The sequence below is a fragment of the Siphateles boraxobius genome, unplaced genomic scaffold (genome assembly GCF_051911475.1).
Source record: "Siphateles boraxobius isolate OS27281-9 unplaced genomic scaffold, OSU_SipBor_1 8, whole genome shotgun sequence".
Classification (NCBI taxonomy): Eukaryota; Metazoa; Chordata; class Actinopteri; order Cypriniformes; family Leuciscidae; genus Siphateles; species Siphateles boraxobius.
This window is the reverse complement of record NW_027509208.1, coordinates 28,998,610-29,015,843: the sequence shown is the minus strand read 5'-3', so window position 1 is coordinate 29,015,843 and position 17,234 is coordinate 28,998,610. Positions and strand designations below refer to the sequence as shown.

At 35.7% G+C, this 17,234-nt stretch overlaps 1 protein-coding gene across 1 annotated transcript in view; it reads right to left on the bottom strand.

Moving 5' to 3' along the window:
• The window catches only part of frk (fyn-related Src family tyrosine kinase), a 46,876-nt gene that overhangs the window by 13,183 nt on the left and 16,459 nt on the right, over positions 1–17,234 (bottom strand). The window contains exons 3-7 of the mRNA XM_077220249.1: positions 8,736–8,899; positions 8,234–8,402; positions 7,974–8,132; positions 4,821–5,002; positions 3,788–3,965 (exon numbers count right to left, since the gene is read on the bottom strand). Of these exons, the coding sequence (XP_077076364.1) occupies positions 3,788–3,965; positions 4,821–5,002; positions 7,974–8,132; positions 8,234–8,402; positions 8,736–8,899 (852 nt within the window). The remainder of the gene's footprint in view (positions 1–3,787; positions 3,966–4,820; positions 5,003–7,973; positions 8,133–8,233; positions 8,403–8,735; positions 8,900–17,234) is intronic.

The following is a 17,234-nucleotide window of genomic DNA, read 5'->3' as shown; positions in this document are numbered from 1 at the left end:
GATTAGTTAAGAAACAAAGAAAGATTGATAGATTAGTTAAAAAGAAATAAAGATTAGTTAAAAAGAAATAAAGATTAGTTAAAAAGAAAGATTGATTTGTTAGAAAAAAAGAAAGATTAGTTAGAAAGAAAGAAAGAAAGATTAGTTAGAAAGAAAGATAGATTAGTTAGAAAGAAAGATTAGTTAAGAAACAAAGAAAGATTGATAGATTAGTTAAAAAGAAATAAAGATTAGTTAAAAAGAAATAAAGATTAGTTAAAAAGAAAGATTGATTTGTTAGAAAAAAAGAAAGATTAGTTAGAAAGAAAGATGGATTAGTTAGAAAAAAAGAAAGATTAGTTAGAAAGAAAGAAAGAAAGATTAGTTAGAAAGAAAGGAAGATAGATAAGTTAGAAAGAAAAAAAGAGAAAGAAAGATAGATTAGTTAGCAAGAAAGGAAGAGAAAGAAATATACATTAGTTAGAAAGAAAGATAGATAGATTAGTTAGAAAGAAAGATAGATTAAGTAGAAAGAAAGAAAGATTAGTTAGAAAGAAAGAAAGATAGATTAGTTAGAAAGAAAGATAGATTAGTTAGAAAGAAAGATAGATTAGTTAGAAAGAAAGAAAGATAGATTGGTTAGAAAGAAAGATGGATTAGTTAGAAAGAAAGATAGATAGATTAGTTAGAAAGAAAGATAGATAGATTAGTTAGAAAGAAAGATAGATAGATTAGTTAAAAAGAAAGATAGATAGATTAGTTAGAAAGAAAGATGGATTAGTTAGAAAGAAAGAAAGAAAGAAAGAATGTTGGATTAGTTAGAAAGAAAGATTAGTTAGAAAGAAAGGAAGAGAACGAAAGATAGATTAGTTAGAAAGAAAGAAAGAGAACGAAAGATAGATTAGTTAGAAAGAAAGATAGATAGATTAGTTAGAAAGAAAGATAGATAGATTAAGTAGAAAGAAAGAAAGAAAGATTAGTTAGAAAGAAAGAAAGAGATTAGTAAGAAAGATAGATTAGTTAGAAAGAAAGATAGATTAGTTAGAAAGAAAGAAAGATAGATTGGTTAGAAAGAAAGAAAGATTAGTTAAAAAGAAAGATAGATTAGTTAGAAAGAAAGAAAGATTAGTTAGAAAGAAATAAAGATTAGGTAGAAAGAAAGAAAAAAAGAAAGAAAGAAAGAAAGATTAGTTTAGATTAGTAAAGAAAGATGGATTAGTTAGAAAGAAAGAAAGAAAGAATGTTGGATTAGTTAGAAAGAAAGATTAGTTAGAAAGAAAGGAAGATAGATAAGTTAGAAAGAAAGAAAGAGAACGAAAGATAGATTAGTTAGAAAGAAAGATAGATAGATTAGGTAGAAAGAAAGATAGATAGATTAAGTAGAAAGAAAGAAAGAAAGATTAGTTAGAAAGAAAGAAAGAGTTTAGTAAGAAAGATAGATTAGTTAGAAAGAAAGAAAGATAGATTAGTTAGAAAGAAAGATAGATTAGTTAGAAATAAAGAAAGATAGATTAGTTAGAAAGAAAGATAGATTAGTTAAAAAGAAATATAGATAGATTAGTTAAAAAGAAAGAAAGATTAGTTAGAAAGAAATAAAGATTAGTTAGAAAGAAAGATAGATTAAGTAGAAAGAAAGAAAGAAAGAAAGAAAGAAAGAAAGAAAGAAAGAAAGAAAGAAAAATTAGTTAGAAAGAAAGAAAGATAGATAGATTAGTTAGAAAGAAAGAAAGATTATTAGATAGATAGATAGATAGATAGATAGATAGATAGATAGATAGATAGATAGATAGATAGATAGATAGATAGATAGATAGACAGATAGATAGATCTAGTTCATCAGTACATATAGAATGGTTGTTTAATTGAATCTAGGGCTTCAGGGAGTTTAGATTTGAGTTTTTGTGTTGTACACTACTGGGCCACCGTAGCCTTGGCTCAATTTGAACTGTTGCAATGAAAGTCAATGGGATTTTTATGGTTTTTAATATTAATTTTTAAGAAAACTGAAAGTCAAATCAGTCTGAAAAGATATAGCAACTCGAGTCTGAACGTCTGACCCGAGTTTGGAGTTTGTAGAGTTAAAACTCTAGGAGGAGTTAGAGTCAGAAAATTTTGGTTAAGAAAAAGAAGAAGAAGAAGAAGAAGAAGTTTAAATAGGATATCAGTAAGTTGGCTTTCACAAGCCAACTTAATAAGGTTCATTAGTTAACATTAGTTAATGCATTAACTAATATGAACTAACAATAATCAATACATTTGTTACTGTATTAGTTCATCTTTGTTAACGTGAGTTAATACAAATATAGCTGTTCATTGTTTATTCATGTTAGTCACAGGGCATTAACTAATGTTAACAAATACAACCTTTGATTTTAATAATGTATTAGTAAATGTTGGAATTAAAATTAACTAAGATTAATAAATGCTGTAGAAGTATTGTTCATTGTTCTTAGTTCATGTTAACTAAGGTAGTTAACTAATGTTAACTAATGAACCTTATTGTAAAGTGTTACCAAAATATCTATATGGCAGTTTTTCCCCATGGTATCGATGTCAAAATTGTGGCCAGTGAAAATACTGAGTGGCTAGTTATTTTGGAAAACCACTAGCCACAGTGGCTGGTGAGCAAAAAAGTGAATGTCAAGCCCTGCTCCCGACCAATCGGCATTAACCTTAGCTACTCTTTAGTCTGCATGTTAATCTCATTAAAGTTCCCGGTGAACGGTTGCCAGATCACAAAAGAGTATCCTCTAATAAATAAATTGATCCCAGTTATTGTGCTTTGGGCGGGAGATAGTATTTTTAAAATACGCCTTAAACGCAATATAATATGCAGACATGGCACAACTGACCCAGGAAAACCAATGTAAGAGAAAATAATTTTTACCAATATCCTACAAAAATGTTAAGCCAGGAAATGCAATTTACATGTATTATACAATAATTCATTATGAAATATTTACATATTATTACAAATAAATGGATGAAATCTAAAGAATAAAATTACATAAATTATTAGTTTATTTGGGCTTTAACTTTAATTATACCTATGGGCTGTATCGTTTATAAATTTGATAACTGCAGGGGTGATGAGGACCTCAGGGTTTATTATATTTTAAGAGGGGGCTTCAAGACCAAAAAGTTTGAAAAGCACAGTATTTGAAAATAATAATAATAATAATAATAATAATACATTTAAGAATACACCACAAATTATTTCAAGGGGCCTTTTAAGGGACTTAATTTTAATTTACATGCTGTTAGTAGTTTCAATATGCCATTAATGGAGTGTCTATTTAAACCAAGAGCAAATAGCCCGTCTTGTTGACAGGCAATTTACACAAACCCTGGACAACATTTGTCTGATTGAGCCAGACAAAATGTCAAAAGAAACCTATCTGATAGTAGGAGCAGTGGTCTGGAGAGTAAGGATTTAAGGATAAAATTGGAATCGTCCTCACGTTGATCGTACGGGCTGGCACATTGACTGTGATGCGTGCAGCTCATATCAAACATGCTCTAAACAATGACTCCCATCCTGGACCTTCAAAAACACCTTTACTGATCAGCAGCTTCAACATGGTTAGGGTTAGGGGTCGGTGTAGGGGAGGGCTTTGGGGATAGGGACAAGTAATGTCAGAATATCACAAATCTAAGGAGTCAAATAAATATATCTAATTTCAGAGATGAATCAGACTTATGTATGTCTGAGTCCGTTTTTTTATACAAGACTGTATTATTCCAACAAAACTTTGCCTCAGCATTATCGACACCCCCAAATGTGCAATAATATAGCATAAAGACGTACTTGGGTAAGGCATTTGACCAAAAGTCACAATTTCATACAGTAGGATCCCAAAAGACCAGATGTCAGATTTGATGGTAAATTTGTTCTCGAGCATGGCCTCTGGTGCAGTCCATTTCACTGGAAACTTGGCTCCTTCTTTGGCCTCATAAACGTTCTCACCACTCTCCTCATTGTCCATCTAAAGGGAACATGCAGGGGGGAAATTTAAAGTACAGTTTCTTTGTATTCTTTATATAAAATCAGGGCATACACTATTGCAGTGGTTCTCAACTGGTTTGCATCAGAACCCAGATTTCATATTGGACATCAATTGGTGGTTTGTTTAATGTATAAAAGTAAACAATAATATCCTTCAAAAGAATTGGATAGAGCCAACAGCATGCAAATTTATTGTAATGACATAAGCTGAATAGGGAAATTAACCGTTTTGTAAATGAATGAACAGCAGAATTAGATTAGCACTGGGCCAAATATTGAAATATACAACGATGTCACAGCAAAAGGTTTAGGAAGCATTAACTTTCCTTTTTAAAAGTTGCTAAAGTTATTAATATTCCTATGAATTAGTTGCTTGTTATTCTTTGCATGTACCCTACATTTCTATTTTCCCTACTGTCCGCGACACTATCATGACAGACGTGTGAGCCATTTGAGGTTAGTCATGGCCTAATGGTAACAGAGTTGGACTGGTGAGCCAAAGGTTGCTGGTTCGATTCCAGTACCGGCAGGAATATGACTGAGGTGTCCATGAGCAAGGCACCTAACCCCCAATCGCTCCCCAGGCGCCACTCAATGCTCTGGGTGTGTGTATCCACGTTTGCAGTGTGTGTGTGTGTTCACTACTCTGCTCCTAATGTGTGTGCACTTACTTGGATGGGTTAAATGCAGAGGTCAAATTCCAAGTATGGGTTACCATACTTGGCCGTCACTTTCACTTTCATTTTTGGGTTGTGACCCCCCGTTTGAGAACCACTGCCCTACAGGCAAGCAAAGGAAGTTAAGCCTTCTTGTAAAAATTGAGAGTATTTCTCACATGAATAACTCGTGCCAGGCCAAAGTCGGCGACCTTGCAGACATTGTTATCTCCCACCAGAACGTTTCGTGCTGCAAGATCTCTGTGAATGTAGTTCTGCAACTCTAAGTATGCCATGCCAGCAGCCACTTGTGCTGCCATTTCTATCAGTTCAGACATCTGCAGAGAAGCACCTCTGTCTTCTGTATGAGAGAAAAACAGAGAGAAAATATGCAATAAATACAATTGATGTATTACCGAGGCACACAGTTAACACACATCAAATGAAGAGGCTGCAGACCCTCCATCAGCATGTTTGTCTAAAATGAATCCATGACTGTGATGTGGGTCATCATAACCTCAGCAGCACTGTCAAAGAGAACAGCGTTTTGCATGCTTCTTTAGTCAAGTACTCTAATGCATTAAAAATGAAATATTTGACTTCACAAAAATATGACATAAAAAGTAGGACATGTGGTGTGCGTAAAATTAATATTTTGTTTTATTCACAAATTAACTGCAGCTTTAAATTAAGCTAACCTCAAGAACCTATTGATTATTAAAAAACATTATGAAATATGCCATTTATATAATATAATATGGATAATTCAAATAAAAAAAGATTTTTAAAATAACAATAACAAAACAAACAAAATACACTTAACTGTAAACTCACATTATTTAACATCTTAAACACCTCTAAACATCTACTTTTCTGCACCTTTGATTATATGCATTATTTCATGTTTCATGATCATCTGTCCAGGAACTTTAGAAGAGGGTTTCATATTTTTTCAAAAGCAGTCATTTTGTTTCTAAGTGAGGCAGTCATTTTCTCAACCAGAAATTTCTCAAGTGTTAATGTGTCTACTAATAGATTCAATGTTTTTGTTGTATCCTTCCAGTTTAATAGTATTACTTTTTTGCTAATATGGATGAGGTAAAGATAAAGTGTTTTGTATTGTAACAACTGTATTCTGGAATTACTAGAAGTGACAAAAATATCTGAATATTCAGTATATTCAGAATAAAGATCGTTATTTCATTTGTAGGTAGAGAAATTATGGAATCATTGGAGGCTAGGATATTATATATTCGTGATAATTTGATAAAAGGTAAAGATTTTTTATTTTTCTAAAATAATTCATGATTATGATTCACAAAGGTATTGATATTAAGTTTACTTTTTATAGCTTCCTTTGATTGTATGTATTGGTAGCGTGTGTTTTCTGGAATATTAAATTTCTTTTGTAATTATCTCATTTATGACTTTTGAACATTTTCAAAATTATCTTCTAAGTTTAATATTCCTTTCTCTTTCATTTTTGGGAAGAGAAAAGATTTTTTGTTGATAGTAAACATTGTTGTTCCATAATGGTGTCAAACTGGTGAGAAGGTGTGATGAAAAAGACTGTTCGTTTTCCACCACACTGATAATGTCGTACTCATAGTAAGATATTTAAAATAATTAAGAGACACTACATCAAATGTAGTTCAAACCTTAGAGAGTTGGCGCTTGCAACACCAAGGTCATGGGTTTGATTCCCAGGGAAAGCAAGAACTGATAAGAATGTAAAAAGTGTACCTTGAAATGCAGTGTAAGTCGCTTTGGATAAAAGCATGCGCTAAATGTTAAATTAATGACTGTTCTATATTTTTCCAAGCTAAAACTAAATCACTAGACCCATATTTAATTTACTGTAACTGTATTGCTAAGAAATAGTAGTAAAAATGTGCTGCTAAAGTTAGTTTTGATTGATTCACTTCCGTTGCAAAGATCATTAGTTATTAACTTAGGGCCCGCTAACACGACACCGTTCTAACAGAAAGCCCTTAACGCGCTCCGGTCGCTCATCCGCACAACATTGTCTGGTGGCTCGAGAACACAAACCTTGAAAGTGCAAGTGTTGAACATTTTTGAAAAACGTTATCATCTCCACATAAACACAAAAGCTGCAAACATTAACTGATGCTCAAGAAGGCAACATGATGCATTAAGAGCTGGCGCTGTAAACCAAGAATGTGTCCATTTTTCTTATTTTGTTTTAAAGATCATATTTTTCCAATTACTACATTTACTACCCTTCAGAAGTTAAAGGGTAACTAAACGCTAAAACTACTTTTTTTTAGTTAATGATCTGTAAGACTGTTTTTTTTTTAATGCTGTTCATTGATTTGAGTAAATATTTTTGACATTTGGGTATAAAGTGTTTTAATTCTACAATACATGTTGTAAAAACGTCTGGGAGCTGCCCTTTTCAGGTTGAACGGTGGCTACTGCAGTTGAATTTTCCTATTGGATGTCATGGTACTGCGTGACGTAAGCAGGCACCAGCTCACCACGCCCTTGCCTAAAGAGAGACGCGGGTCTCAGGTGCATGCAACTGTATTATACCTGCTACTAACTGCATTCATTATTGACATTTAAAATATGGCAATAAGGAAGCATCATAGCCTGTATAAACTGAGTTCCTCCCTCTCTCCAACACCGTGTCTGTAAATGATCTCTTCTGCCATCAAAGTAGTGCTTTACTGGTAACTAAGCCACTCATAGGTTGATTTCTCAGAAAAATTTAAACACTGTGACTCAATCAAAACATTTGTTCTGTTTGTTTGAGCGCTCGGGCCAACCCAACAAGCAATGTTAACTCACCCAATTGTAATGTTTGAAATGTGGAAGTCTGACCAATGGAAAACCCTGTTTTAACAAACAAACTTGAATGGCCTATTATTTTTATAATATGACAGCAACAACAATATTATATGTTTGGATGAATTATCCATAATGATCACATACAATCATCTTCCTATATTCTGTGTATCAGCTTAAAAAACACAGAATTCAACATCAGTTATTGTGTAAATCACAATTAAAACTGATTCTATAACTAATAATGAAACTTATTAATTAAAGCCTGCTCCTGTTGTGTCAACATTTTGTATTTCATTTAGTTTTTTTAATTGTGTATAATTGAGTCAATTTTCCATAAAATTTCATCCAAAAACCTGTTTTGGGTGTGTACTGTAAGAATATGGTACACAGTTACCCTACATAAAAGGTGGGATATTTTAATGTAAATTCTATTAATCCAAATCAATAATCATATTAAGGGAAATACCTGACAATTATGATTTTTGTCATGTAGACGTGTAGCACATGCGAGTGTGTCTTACTTTTCAGATATTCTAGGAGGCTTCCGTGGCTCATGAGCTCTGTGATGATGTAGATGGGCTCTTCCATAGTGCAGACGGCATAAAGCTGGATTAGTTTGGGGTGACGGAGTCTCTTCATCATTTGAGCTTCTCGCAGGAAGTCTTTTGGATCCATAGTTCCTATAACACATACAGAAGCCCTATAATCAAGCCATGTGCATGTATGTTTGCAGTTGTATGTCTATCATATATATGTGTATCCTTCTGATCTCTGTGTGTACCTGGTTTGAGTGTTTTGACAGCAACTGCTGTTGTGTCATTCCATATGCCTTCAAAAACCTCCCCAAACTGCCCCGCTCCCAACTTCTTCAGAAGTTGTAAAGAGGAACGTGGGATCTCCCAATGATCCACAGTGTTATAAGACAGACCATGAGTTTCTGGAGCTATTGTCTAGTACACACAAACCGATACAAGGAAAAATGTATTGGATCGAATATTCATTTGAAAATTGAACTGAATAGCTCCCTGACGTACTATTCTAATAGGTCAGTTGCTGTATTCTGAGGTAAAATATTTTTGTATAATTTCACCACTGTATCACATTTCTCGAACAAAGAATTACCTCAAATTAATATATCAGGTAATTTTATTTATGTATGTATTAAGTAAGAGAAAGAATATTTTACTCAATTAATACTCACTGATTATTTTTTGCAAAATAAACCTTTCAAACGTTTTTCTTTGACAAAACAAATTATCGATGTAGTAGAGAATGTTACACACTTTTTTGCAGGGTTCTCCCAAACGAACACAGAGGCCATCTTCATATCGGGAGTAGTGATCCACTAGATCTCTCAGTGTGGTAAAATTATGAGTCCTTGACACATAGTAGCCACCATTATCCAACTTTCTGATCTTATAATGCTTCACTTTTCCTTTGTCCAGCACTACAAAAGAGACAAAGAGCACATCAAGAAACCCAGTACAGAACTCATGTTGAAGGATGGACTAATAAGAAAACATATTTAGCTTTTTCAACTAAACCAGTGCAGGGAAAAGCTACTTTTAAATGTAATGCGCTACAATACTGCATTACTCCCTAAAACGTAACTGATTGTGTTACTTAGTTAATTTTTATGGAAAGTATTGCGTCCTATTACTTTTTCTCAGCTGGGCTGGGCTTGCTTGCTTGTTTTTAATAACAAAAACAAACCAATTTTAAACAACAAAAAATAACAAAAATAAACAAAATATTTTTTGGCAAATGTAAAGGCCCTTTCTAAACATAATGAATAAGCATCAAATGAATAAGCATCAGGCTGAAGGAAATGCAACTTCACGTCTGTACAGTAGAGGGGGCAGCTCAAACAAATAAAGTTTAGAACTCTTATTTTAGCAATAAAAAAATGAAACACAAATGTGATGTTTAACTAAAGTCATTAATTTTTGCTTATTATTATGGCTGAATTGGATCATCAAGGGTCATCAGCAAAGACATTGGTCAATAAAGTGAGATTAAATACATAAAGTATATTTGTGTTATTTAACATTTAATTATTGCAGGTTTGCGTAATATTGTGAATTTGCATTTCACTGTTTTTATTCATTTTTAAGAACACTGAATGTTTTTGTGCAAACAAGATGAGTAAATGCATGCTATTAGTCTAGAACTACAATAACATCATGTTTACTCAGTGCACACAACAACACCTGTGCTCTTACTCACAATTTCTCTCAACATGGGGACAAGAGGTGTCAGTCAAATAAGGGGAAAACAAAGTAACTGGCGTTGCTTTTTTGAAAAAAAGAGTATTTTGTTGTTAATTTAAAAGTAATGCTTTACTTTACTAGTTACTGTGGAAAAGTAATCTGATTACAATTACAAACCATACACAGATATCTCAGCATTGTTGACTGACTGTGTTCAGGACAGGAACACTGGTGGAATTTTATAGTGACTCGGGATTGATCACATACATTCTAGTCCTGATTTTGTTGTATCACAATAGAAAAATAAACTGTTATATCTAAGGGCATTAAAATGAATGATTGCAACCATGGGATTGTAGATTGAGATATCTGTTCATTGTGGGAAGTGTTGAGCCTTATAGTAAAAAATGCTTTTGGACTTGTAATAATTACCTTTACTCTATAACCACAGTACTCCAATACTGAACTACACAGACCAGTATACCAGAAGTTCTCACACTTTTAGATGGCAGATCACTTTAACAATAAAACAAATATTGTGATCTACCCAACCAGGCATTCAATCCACTGTTAAGGTCCTTCACACCAAGGGCGATAGCTATAATGGTAACAAAAAAGAAAATAGTCTAAATTTAAAAGAATAGTCCACACCACAACTGGCACAGTGGAACAATATTGTTGGAATCACTTTCAAATCTATTTTTTTTTTTGGCTGATTAAAAAATAAAAACATTGATAGCAATCAGAACCCATACTGCTTTAATGCGCTCGCTCAATAATTTTCCCGTCAAGTCACCTTTATTTATATAGCGCTTTTTACAATACAGATTGTTTCAAAGCAGCTTTACAGAGGTAACAGGGAATTAATGTTGTAATAATATTGTTAAATATAAAATTAAATGTCCCCAGTCATTGTCCACAGTCAAATGTCCTCAGTCATATAATATGTAGTACAAGTAATATTTTATTTTTTAACAGTTTTTATAGAAACAAAACAGATTGAAATCTCACAAAAAGTACATACAATAAACAAACAAGGGGAAAAAACATTTTGCAGTTTGCACTGTAAACTGTGCCGAAAATACACGTATTCAAAGTCAAGCAACACAAACTATTACCAGTTAGATCATGCAGAAACAAATTTTTTTTTTCTATTTAGATATTTATTTTGTAAGGATAAAAGACTGAAAAATATTTTACTTAACTCATGCATATTTGATGTATATTTTTTTTTAGTGCATGTGCACATGAAGGGGGGTGTGGGGAGTGGAGGAGAGAGAAGCATGAAGAGGGAAGTTAGCTAGAGGAGAGATGTCCTAGACAACGACAAACGTTAGAATTATTTTCTCTTGAATTTTGATATGGCCGACACATACGGAGCCCCTAAAGGGACGTGGTGGTGAAAAAAAAATGAGGATGGGAGAATTTAAAAAAAAAAAATCTTTTGCGTTCCCTCGCAAAACTTTTGCGTTCCCCCGAGAAACTTTGCGTTCCCTCGCAAAGATATTTGTGTTCCCACGCAAAAGTTTTGCGTTCCCTCGCAAAGTTATTTGCGTTCCCACGCAAAACCTGTTGTGAGCTCGGACAGACACTTCCTGTTTAATGTCCCGCTGGCAGTGCTTCAGAGCGTTTCATAGTGTTTGAACTTGGACTCAAATATAAAGAAATGCGGCCCGTGCTTAACTCAAGGAACTTCCCGGATCAATATTCTTGAGATAAACGTTATTAAAACACAAACGACACCTATTTACAATCACTGTAACCTAGACAACGAGCTACAACCCAATTTTCCTCAAAACGAGCTTTATAATATAGGCTAAATAGATCTTTATGTGCAGGCGGCTGAGAGACAAGTCAAGGGACCATCTGCAAAGTGCAATATAACCCAACAAACGACTACAGCATCAACTCATATTCAAAAATACAAAAATAGTCATTAACTTCAATGTTACAAACTGTAGTGCCACCCAATTCAGCTTACACATCAATGGTGACCCACTGGTCATACTACACTGCTTTTGCACATTTTATATTATGAAAAATATTCAATAACTCCACTGTAACACACCAAATTTAGTTCACACATCACTGCTCTAATATTGGTTATACAACACTTTGTCTTCCAAATGCATAACTGTAAATGTAACTCTTTTATCCAAAGGAAGAGAAAGAACTCATAAGAATGTAAATGTATTTACATTCTTATGAGTTCTTGCTCTTCCCTGGGACTCGAACCTATGACCTTGGTATTGCATGCACCAACGCTCTACTGTTTGAGTTACAGGAAAGCTAGTATGGGAAGTAATTGCACATAAAAAATAAGTAGGCCTATTATTTACACAAAATTATATTGGTACTGTGCGCAGCTAGTTACAATCATAGCTTATGCATTATATTTGCTTACTGAATTTCAATGGTATTACACATAACAGTGTGAAGTTATTGATTTTATTTCATAAAAAATCATAACAACTATGCTTTTTTAAAATCAAACTAAGTATTGTAGTATAACCAGCAGGAGAGTGGTGATGTGTGAACTGAATTTGGACACAATGTCATAGTGAAGCTATAGAATATGTTTAATAATATAAAATGTGAAGATGGGTTTGGGATTTGAACTTTGCAGACGGCCCCTTATTTGGACTTGTCTCTCAACCGGCTGTTTAGAGATAAATTTATATTATGAGGAGAATTAGCTCGTTGTCTAGGTTCCTGTGATTGCGTTTGTGTTTTAACAACTTTTAGCTCAAGAATATTGATCCGGGAATTTCGAATAGCCTATTTGAATATTGCCAGCATTTCTTTATATTTGAGTCCAAGTACAAACACTATGAAACGCTCCATTAACGTACGGAGCTCTGAAGCACTACCAGCGGAATATTAAACAGGAAGTGTCTGTCCGAGCTCACAACAGGGTTTGCGTGGGAACGCAAATATCTTTGCGAGGAACGCAAAACTTTTGCGTGGGAACGCAAATAACTTCGCGAGGGAACGCAAATAACTTTGCGAGGGAACGCAAAACTTTTGCGAGGGAACGCAAAGTTTCTCGGGGGAACGCAAAAGTTTTGCGAGGGAACGCAAAAGATTTAAAAAAAAAAATTCTCCCATCCTAAATTTCGGTTTGTATGTAGAGACCCTCATTAAGCTACCGTGTTAGCGTGGGGCTATTTTGAGCCTTGTTAGTGGTATTAACTAGCGATCTCTTTTTACTTATTATTTGCCCCATATACTAGCGTTATCATTCCTGGGATTCGGTAATATTTCAGTCCCCTAGATTTTTGAAAGTGGTGGTTCACCAAAATGAAATGTTAAAAGCTTTTCACAATACTTTGGTATGTCCTTTATAATGAATACAAATAATTATTGCATTATAATTATTGCATAAATAATTTTTATCATTAAAAAAAATTACGTAGAAACACATTTGTGTTTCTTATTTCTGTCTTACAGCAAAGCATTTTGTCATGTCCCTGAGGTTCTACGCTGAATTTGTACTTTGAATATAATTAATAAAATGTGCACAGTGTCTATAATTTTCGGCAATAATGCAAGTATTTATTTGTGTTCTTTGCTTTTGAAAATAAAAATTTAAAAAAAGCAAAATATTTGTAAAAAACAACTTATAAAGTCACGTCCCCCAGTCTGAACTCAACCCCGTCACGCCAACCATTCTCCGCCCATAATAATTTAGACTCCACCCATATGTGACATCATTCACTGGAAGTTGCATCATTCAGCTCTCTTCAACAGCATGGTGCAGAAGAAGGTGAGTGATATCACACTTTTTGTTCATTTTTTGAGGTGTATTATAGTCAGGGAGCGTACTGTCAGGCTTAACAACTCAACCCCATCACATACAATTAAGATGGAAAATGAAGACTTTTCAAAATTTTATTTTAATCCATAAAAATCTAAAATATGCTTATTTCATTGGCTGCCATGTGGCCCACTCTTCTACACCACATTAAGAGCAGTGGCCATTTTGAGCAAAAAAACTCAACCCCATCACACTCAACCCCGTCACATATGTCATCGTTTCGGGCTTGTAAACTTTGTGACAGGGTTGAGTTATTCACTTAATTTAATCAATGATTTCAATTTAAAAGTTTAATTTCAGTAAATATATTATTACCAACTCATATTTTAAGTCATATTTTTGTTATAGATAAAATATTTGATGTAATGTTTCAACTTAAACTTCAACAGGCATCCTAGTCAGAAATGGCACCCACATCAACAGCAGAGAGGCAAAGGCAGTTTCGTGCACGCAGATATGCTGACCCAGAAAAAAGGGCACAGTACCGTGAGAGAGAAAGGCAGAGATGAAGAAGGAATGTTGAGGCGAGAAAGAAAAAAACAATTAGTGACCTAAGTGAGAGAGCACAGCGCCAGAGACGTAAAAAATGGAGAGCAGCATACACAAGAAGCAAGGAAAGAAGAGAAGCATTAAGAAACATAAGCACTCCACCACAAAGTCCTGAACATATGCCAGAGCTGCCACGACAGCCACTGTCAAGGTGAAGTGCAATATTGAAAAGTTACTAACGACCGTACTGTCTGCAGTAGTTTTCTTTGTTTAAATTCTCACTGCAGTTCAGATAATAAAGTAAAAATGAAAAAAGTAAATATGACTATGTCTTTATTACATGGTTGCCTAAAATAAAATAGTGTTTTGTTTGAGTCTGAAAGAGGGATTTTCGTATTAAACAAATACAAATTAAAAGTAGGCCAATGTGTCCTTTCAACCCTGTTACAGTATTCAACCCCATCACAGTATTCTCAACCCTGTCACATTAATATTTTTGGAAAATATTTTTGGAAAATAAAATAAGGAAGACAATTAAAAAAATTATCATAAATGTTACATTTGAAGTCATTGAATTGGTATGAGGGACACATGAGCAGTAGGTAGATGTTTGTTTTATAACAAGTTTTGTGTAAAATCCTGTTTAAACTAATTCAATTTAGTCCGTTATGGGGTTGAGAATAAAAGGTGTACAAATCTGAAAAAAACTGAAAATAATAAAAAGTCTTTAATGCCTGAGATGGGAAAATATGATGTTTTGAAGGTTTGATATGTACCTAATAATGTGGGGTATTTATTTAGAAATGTAATCATATGTAGTTCAAAAATTAAAAAAGTCCAAGTTGAAATATTACAGAATCCCAGGAATGACCCATAAGCTAAACAGTTTTTAGAGATAAAACTCTTTACACTCGATTATCATGAAAACAAATCCAGAGAACAGTCGACTCGGTACCAATGTGTTATTACACCCCAGGTTCATTTTGCGCCGGAGATCTCCTTTAACTGTCTACAACTTTCACTCAGCAGAAAAGAATAAAGAAATAAAGATTTATTTATCGTGATAATTATCGATGTCGACTGATATGAACAATTTTAACATGAAGATATTTTTGACTATATTGCCCAGCCCTAATTTACAGTTATCTTTATAGTTATTGCTCTTGGTGTGAATGGCCCTTCAATCAATAAACATTATCTGAGAACAAAGTGCACACTCTCAGATCTAGAAAAATAGTGACAATATTTAATTGGTGGACTGGGGAATTAGGCTGTGCTCCTCCTGTAATTTGAGATCGAGATACAGGGAGTGGCACTGAAAGCTCAGGACACATTCCAGTGTTTATGAGTTGGTGAGTAGGGCTGGGATAAACGATTATTTTTTAAATGATTAATCTAGCGATTATTTTTTTCGATGCATCGATTAATCTAACGATTCATTTTTTCAGTCCGATTCGATTTCGATTCGCTTATCGATTATCCCCCCATTAATTGACTAATAGCAATTTGTACATGTTGATTTACAGATCTGAATAAAAAAAACATGAATTCCTTAACATTGCAATATTTGTTTATTGCTCTTAAAATTCCAAAATAAAAGACTATACAAGTGCTGCTACGTGTGGGTTTTTGTTGTGTCTTGTATATCACGTGATCCCTTGTTTGACATGTGATCCTGCCATGTGTCTTGTCTTTTGTTTGTTGTTGCTCAGTGTCCACAGGTGTTACTCGTCCATGTTTATTAGTCTCCCCAGGTGTTTCTCATTAACCACGCCCCCTTGTTATCTTGTTTAGCTTGTTTGTCTGTGTATTTAAACCCCTGTGTTTCAGTTGTTGGCTGTCGGTTGTTGTTTATGTTACTTCTGTACCTTGTTCTGAGTTCCCTGGATTTCCTGTTTATTAAATGTGCTTGCGATTGGATTCGTTCTCCGTCTCGTTTCTGACTGGTTGTAACAGAACAACCGACCTCAAATGAATCCAGCAGTTCGAATCTCGCCTGATCTTCCCAGCATGAGCATGGAGTTCGACAAACAGGCCTTTGTGGGAACCCGCAAAGCGATTTTCCGGGGGTTCCGTGGAGGTCACAGGGGAGGATATGGGTCCAGACAAATTTCTCAGCGTCAACATCTCTGCGTCCAGCCCAATCCTCATCACGTCAGCCACGTCCAGCCAGAGCTTCACCGCTGGTCCCGTCCAGCACAGAGCCTTTACCGCTGGTCCCGTCCAGCACAGAGCCTACACCGCTGGTCCTGTCCAGCACAGAGCCTTCACCGCTTGTCCCGTCCAGCACAGAGCCTTCACCGCTGGTCTCGTCCAGCACAGCGCCCTCACCACTGGTCCCGTCCAGCACAGCGCCCTCACCGCTGGTCCCGTCCAGCACAGCGCCCTCACCGCTGGTCCCGTCCAGCACAGCGCCCTCACCGCTGGTCCCGTCCAGCACAGCGCCCTCATCGCTGGTTCCGTCCAGCCCAGCGCCCTCTCGCTCTCGGAGACGGAGGAGGAAGAGGACTTCCCGCGTCCCGCAATGCCTGGAAGTCCTTCCTGCACTTCCTGTCAGCCCAGAGTCCTCGCCGCTGGTCCCGTCCGATCCAGAGACTGTTCAAGTCACGTCAGCCGATCCAGAGACTGTTCAAGTCACGTCTGCCGATCCAGAGACTGTTCAAGTCACGTCTGCCGATCCAGAGACTGTTCAAGTCACGTCTGCCGATCCAGAGACTGTTCAAGTCACGTCTGCCAATCCAGAGACTGTTCAAGTCACATCTGCCGATCCAGAGACTGTTCAAGTCACGTCAGCCGATCCAGAGACTGTTCAAGTCACGTCTGCCGATCCAGAGACTGTTCAAGTCACGTCTGCCGATCCAGAGACTGTTCAAGTCACGTCTGCCGATCCAGAGACTGTTCAAGTCACGTCTGCCGATCCAGAGACTGTTCAAGTCACGTCTGCCGATCCAGAGACTGTTCAAGTCACGTCTGCCGATCCAGAGGCTGTTCAAGTCAGGTCTGCCGATCCAGAGACTGTTCAAGTCATGCCTGAACCTGATCGCTCTATGTTTGTTTCTGTGTTTACGTTTGTCCTTGTGGCTGTTTCTGTTCTGGTGTCTGTTCCTGAGCCGGAGCCAGTGTCTGTTCCTGAGCCGGAGCCAGTGTCTGTTCCTGAGCCGGAGCCAGTGTCTGTTCCTGAGCCGGAGCCAGTGTCTGTTCCTGAGCCGGAGCCAGTGTCTGTTCCTGAGCCGGAGCCAGTGTCTGTTCCTGAGCCGGAGCCAGTG